Genomic DNA, 6,000 nt, shown 5'->3' on the forward strand with positions numbered 1-6,000 from the left:
CTGCAGAGGAATTTCATGTGGATTTTGAAAGAGTCATGTTCTTCAAGCTTTCTGGCCTGTGACACCCAAGGCCAAAGTTGCAATTTACAGATGCGGAGGTGACTTAAGGGAAAACACCTGAGGACCAGGAAGGCCAGGGCCTTGACCTGAGTATGAAATGCCCACTGGATACCCAAAAGGTGGTGGCTGTGCTGGACAGCTTCAGTTGTAAACCTGACACACCTGGGAAGAGGGAGCCTTGACTGGGGAAGTTCCTCTTTCAGATTGCCAAGTGGCCACGTCTATGAGGCATTTTCTTGAAAATGCTGAATGACATGGGAGGGCCCAGTCCACTCTGGGTAGGAACACCCCTGGGCAGGGGGTCCTGGGTTGTATAAGAAAGCACAGACCAGAGATCAAGCCAGTAAGCAGTGTTCCTCCATTGTCTGTGCTTCAGCTCTTGCCTCCAGTTTCCTGTCCTGAGTTCCTGCCTTGGATTCCCTTGATGATGGACTGTGAGGTGTAAGCCAAAAAAATCCTTCCCTCCCCAAGTACCTTTTGGTCAGTACTTTATCACAGCAATAGAGAAGAAAGTGATCAATTAAGATGCTAGATACAAAGGTCTGGAGTTCAGGGGAACATCTGAGCAGGACTCTACACTGAAAGCCACTAGCATGCAGACCTTAGAAATGAGGATGGCCAGAATACCCGAGATCTCTGCCAAGAAGAGGGAGGAAGCTGAGCAGCCACCTGCAGAGAACCCAAAGGCCCAGCGGCAAAGGCAGGACCAAGTCCCAAAGAGTATGTTCTGGAAGCCAGGAAAAGAAGCCATATCAAAGGAGGGCTGAGTGATCACCACTAAATTTAGCATCTTCGAGATCACTGGTGGTTTAAACAAGAACATTTTTAGAGCAGGGCTATGCACAAAAGGCTTACTGAAATGGGTTTCAGAAAGACTCACAACAGGACAGCAGCTCAAAAGAAAAGTGGGTCATAACAGACTTTTCCCCAGGAGAAAGCACACAAGAGAATCCAGAGGTGTGGGCAGGACCCAGGCAGATGTGTGAAGCCTAGTTCTCAACCCCACTGCTGGGATGAAGACTGCACAAGGCCTGATGAAGAGTTACAAGGTGGGCGTGGTGGCTTACACCTACAGTGGCTGCACTCCAGAGGCTAAGGCAGGAGGATGACAAGTTATGGGCCAGCCACTGCTACAGTGAAATTCTATCTCAACAAACCAAAGAGAGAGAGAGAAGAGAGAGGAGAGAGAGAAGAGAGGAGAGAGAGGAGAGGGGGGGAGAGACAGACAGACAGACAGACAGGTGTGGTGGTACCCACCTGTAATCCCAGCATTTGGGAGGTGAAGGCAGGGCAATCAGGAGGTCCAGACTATCCTTGGGTACACAGTGAATTCTAGGACAGCCTGGGAAACATGAGACCTTGTCTTAAAAAAACAACAAAAAACCTTGGGTCAAAGTTGCAGTAGCCAGGATAGCTGGGATTCGGGGTCAAAGGACACAGATAACAGGACTACATTTGGGCTCTTTGGTCTCAATCTCCATTCAACAAATTTGGAAATCTTGGTGCCTGCGTATTTAATTTTGTATCCTGAAGCAGGCTGAATTTTCATATTACTTTAACAGTTTCTCAGATTATTCTTTTGGGGCTTCTGGGTATATAACCTCATCATCTTTATTAATTTTACCTCTTTTTCAATTTTTTAAACTTTTTACTGCTTCCCTCTGGTACACGCCCTCCTGGGTGATGTTAAATAGTAGTAATGGGCAGCTCTGGCTTGGTGAACTCCTCAGCTGGGCCATCTAATTCCTCATTCTCTATCCACACGTCCCTACTTAAAACAGAAATATGGTTAAAAAGCCAGTTCTTCAGTTCTTAAACACACTTGGCTAGGGGCTCCAGTAACAGCACAGTGCAGGCCAGGAACCCACCATCATCAAAGATAGTTCTACGGGACAACTAATCCCTACTGAGCAAGGTCTCAGCACATAGTCTGAGATATGTGTACATGTACTACATTTTCTAACATGCATCTGTTCTTTCACTAGACTGAGATTAAATTCACATACAATATAATGTATCAACTGAAAGTGTGCAATTGACGAGCTTCTATTCACAAGTGTTGTGTGTCAGGACAATCAGGTCTCCACGTTCATTACCTCAAAAAGGAACTGGTGACTGTCCTGCGGAACACATTATGCTACTGTCTGTCTGTCTTTACTATTATTTACGATTTTTAATTATGTGGTATGTGTCTCTATGTAGGAGTATGTGCATGTGAGTGCAGTGCCTGCAGATGCCAGATGAGGGTGTCAGCCCCCTGAAAATGGGAGTTATAGGTGATGGTGAGCTGCCTGATGTGGTTGCTAGGAAACAAACTTGGGTCCTCTGCAAAAGCAGCAAGTGCTCTTAAAAGCTGAGCCCACTTTCTAGTTCTTAATCTCCTCTGGACACTTCATAGAAATGTAGTCATAGAACACATAGCTCTTTGTTCCTGGCCTCCTCTATTTAGAATGCTTTCTAGATGCATTTATGTTGTAGCATGTATTGAGAATCTTCTCACAATTAGCAAATAATGTATTATATAGCGATATAACAATTATTGACTCATCAACTGATGGACATTTGGGCTGTTTCTACTTTATGACTATTATGAAAAAATATTGCTATGAACAACTAAGTTTTTGTTTGGACACGCTTTAATTTTTCCTTAGTATATACCTGAGATAGAACAGTTCATATTACATAGCAAACTGGCTGTGGTAAAGTGAACATTTGGGAGGTAGCTGCTCTCTTATGCATTCTAGGCAAGCTCTCTACAGCTGAACCATACATACCCTCAGCTCAAACAGAAATAGTGCTACCAGTGACAAGATGGGTCAGAAGGTAAAAGTGCTTGTCACCAAGCTTGATGACCTGAGTTCAATCCCTGGGACCCACATGGTGGAAGTAGAAAACTAATTCCTACAAACTGTCCTCTCATTTCCACACTCAGAGTGGCAGGCATGCCCTCCTCCCTCAAATAAATAAATGTAGTAAAAAATTTAAAAATAGAGCCATCTATCCCTCTCACTATACATGTATTTTTCTAGAGACAGGGTCTCACTATGTTGTCCAGACTCACCTAAACTCTTGGGTTTAAACCCCTCAAATGCTGGGATTGCAGGCATATGCACCACCCAGCTTGACAGCATATTTTGAAGCACAAAGGTCTCTAATTTTGATGAAGACCAATCTATTGCTTTCTTTCAGTCATTTGTACTATTGGGTTGTACCTAAGAAGTCTTGGCCTACTCCAAAACCATGAAGATTTATCCACGTTTTCTCCCAGAAGTCTTCTAACTTTAGACCTTTAAGTCTATAATCTGCTTTGACTTAATTTCCGAGTGAGTATAGCACGGGGAAGGGGTCCAACTTCATGCCTTTCCATGTGAACATCAAATGGTCCCTGAACCATTTGTTGAAAAGACTATTCCCTGTCTTCATGGCCTTAACTGAATCAGATGACTGTAACTGTAAGGATTTAGTTCTCAACTCTCAATTCTATTCCAATGATTATATACCTGTCACGGTGTCACTGTTGTAGCTTTAGAATAAGTTCAGAAATCATGAGGTTCAAATCTAATGTTATTTTTTCTTGAAAGTGTTTTTGGGTATCTGAAGTTCCCTAAGTCTTCATATAAAATTTAGGATCATGACGGCTCAGTAGTTAAGAATGCCTGCTGCTCTTCCAGAGGACAGAGGTCAGGTCCCAGGACCTATACTAGGTGATTTACAACTGCCTGTAATTAGAGTTTGAGGGGTTCCAATGCTCTCTCTTCTGGTCTCTGAAGGCACTGCATCCATGTGGTCCATTTACAGACATGCAGGCACACAAACACACACACATAAATATATACAGAATAAATAGTTTTAAAATTTACAACCATTGTCAATTCTGTGAAAAATTCATTTGGAATTCTTAGAATATTTTGGGACACAAGGTGGGGGGGGGGACCATGTTGAATCATAAGTCAACTTAAGGAACATGTCTTAACAACCGGACTTCAAGCTGGAGAGATGACTACACGAACCACTCTTGCAGAGAACCAGAGTTCAGTGCCCAGCACCTACATCAGACAGCTCACAAAAATCACTAAAATCTATTGGCAATGATAAAAGTAGCAAAAATCAATACTTATAAGGTACACGCAGGTAGTTGTGGACAAACACAGAGCTGTAAAAACTCTGAGGTGTTCAGTGTTTATGGATCCCAGATATGGGCAACCTCTTTATTCAGTCCTCATACAAAGATGTCCAGATGATGCAGACAGTAGGGGGTCAGTGCAGCACAGTGCAGGGACTCCAGCTCTGGTGCCCATCTGATGGGGTTTCAATGCCAGCTCTGGCACGGCAAGTCAGCTACAGCACACAATTTTTCTGAACCTCAACTCCTCTCTCGTAAAATACAGTCTCTATGTTTGAGTGTTTTAGGGTTCAGATTACAATCTGCGTGTGATGTGTGTGTATATGTACATAAACACATTTCCTTTAGGAGCAATGGCTCAGCACTGACTAATTCCATGTTCTCAGCCACTGTACAGAAGGTAACTTCTATAAGATCAACTGCAGTTCTGATGTTAGTTAGCATCATGACAGCTTTATAAAAGGTTTTAGAAGTTGTCTTCATCTGTCCTGTAGAATAGTTCAAACAGTAGTGGAATATTTTTCTTTAATACTGTGTGGTTGTAGCTACAGCTCAATGGCAGAGCATCTGCCTAGACTCTACCAGTGAGGGGCTGGGGTGTGGCTCAGTGCTAGATCCTTTGCCTAGCATTCACCAAGCTCTTGGTTCCACCCGAGTACAGGGAAAATTTTCTCATGAAAGAAAAAAAAAAACCTATTAGTGCCTGACATTTTTATGGATGGAGGATGGAAAAGTACTGAGTTTTCCTTTTACTTGTGGGGCTGCACTTGGCAGTTTCGGCTTTCCTGGAACACACCCATAATTTTATCTAAGACTTCCAATTTACATGGACTCAAACTAAATCATCTCTGAAGGCTCTTCCTTTCCCCACTGTCTGCAATCCCATGACCTTGATTTCTGTTATTTTTGAAGGTTTATTTCTGTTATATTTAATTATGTGTGGGGGTGGGGTGTATATGCAGGTGCCTGTGGAAGGCATCAGATCCCCTGGAGCTGGAGTTACAGGTGGCTGTGCTGATGTGGGTGCTGGGAACCAAACCCAGGTGTTCTGAAAGAGCCAACCTGGTCTACATAGTGAGATCCAGGCCAGCTGGGGCCACAGGAGACCTTGTCTCAAAAAGACCAAAAAAAGAAAGAAAGAAAAAAAAAGAAAATACTTTTAAAGATGGTAGTGCACACCTTTAATCCCAGCACTGAGGAAGCAGAGGCAGGCAGGTCTGTGAGATGAAGGCCAGCCTGGTTTACATAGCAAGTTCCAGATCAGCTGGGTATACAAGGAGACCCTGTCTCAAAAAAGATTAAGAAATATTTTTAGGCACTTGTCTACCATGCCTAAAACCCTAGGTTCAATTCCCAGTGCTACACAAAGTAAAAAAGAAAGGTAGGAGATGGAAACTTTAAAATTTCAAGTAGCAAGGACTTTTGTTATAAGCTACCAACGAGTTTTATTTAAATGAATAAATAAATCAAAGGCAATACTATGTGTATCACATTATCCTGACCCAAAAGCCAAAATGCTTCTCAGTAGATGAGGAAAGCCCCTTTGTATAAAATATCTGGCCAGGTGTGGTAACAGTTTTAGTCCCAGCACAGAGGAGGCAGAGGCAGGTGGATCTCTGTGAGTTCAAGGCCAGCCTGGTCTACATAGTGAGACCCTGTCTCATAAAAACATTTTGCTGTTTGGATACATTTGGTAAAGTTGTGTTTGCGCCTTTTGTGTCTTGCTTTTCCCTTCTTTGGAACACATCTTTCACTGCACCTACCTGGTTTCCTGGGTGTGCTCCTTCTTGCTTTTAACTGGGGGGGGGGGGGTTGTG

At 43.2% G+C, this 6,000-nt stretch overlaps 1 protein-coding gene across 8 annotated transcripts in view; it reads right to left on the bottom strand.

The window, feature by feature from the left end:
• Dpy19l3 (dpy-19 like C-mannosyltransferase 3) overlaps positions 1–6,000 on the bottom strand; it is a 94,380-nt gene that overhangs the window by 71,613 nt on the left and 16,767 nt on the right. Inside the window, exons 2-3 of one of the 8 annotated variants that reach the window (XM_029567926.1) lie at positions 1,685–1,828; positions 1,318–1,402 (exon numbers count right to left, since the gene is read on the bottom strand). The exons of 5 other annotated variants lie outside the window; for them this stretch is intronic. In XM_029567926.1, the coding sequence (XP_029423786.1) occupies positions 1,318–1,332 (15 nt within the window). In that variant the 5' untranslated portion in view covers positions 1,333–1,402; positions 1,685–1,828. Of the gene's footprint in view, positions 1–1,317; positions 1,424–1,684; positions 1,832–6,000 lie in introns of all 8 variants that reach the window. 2 more of the 8 variants (XM_029567931.1, XM_029567928.1) reach the window with 2 other exon arrangements.

This window comes from Nannospalax galili, unplaced genomic scaffold (genome assembly GCF_000622305.1).
Source record: "Nannospalax galili isolate Female #2095 unplaced genomic scaffold, S.galili_v1.0 scaffold931, whole genome shotgun sequence".
NCBI lineage: Eukaryota > Metazoa > Chordata > Mammalia > Rodentia > Spalacidae > Nannospalax > Nannospalax galili.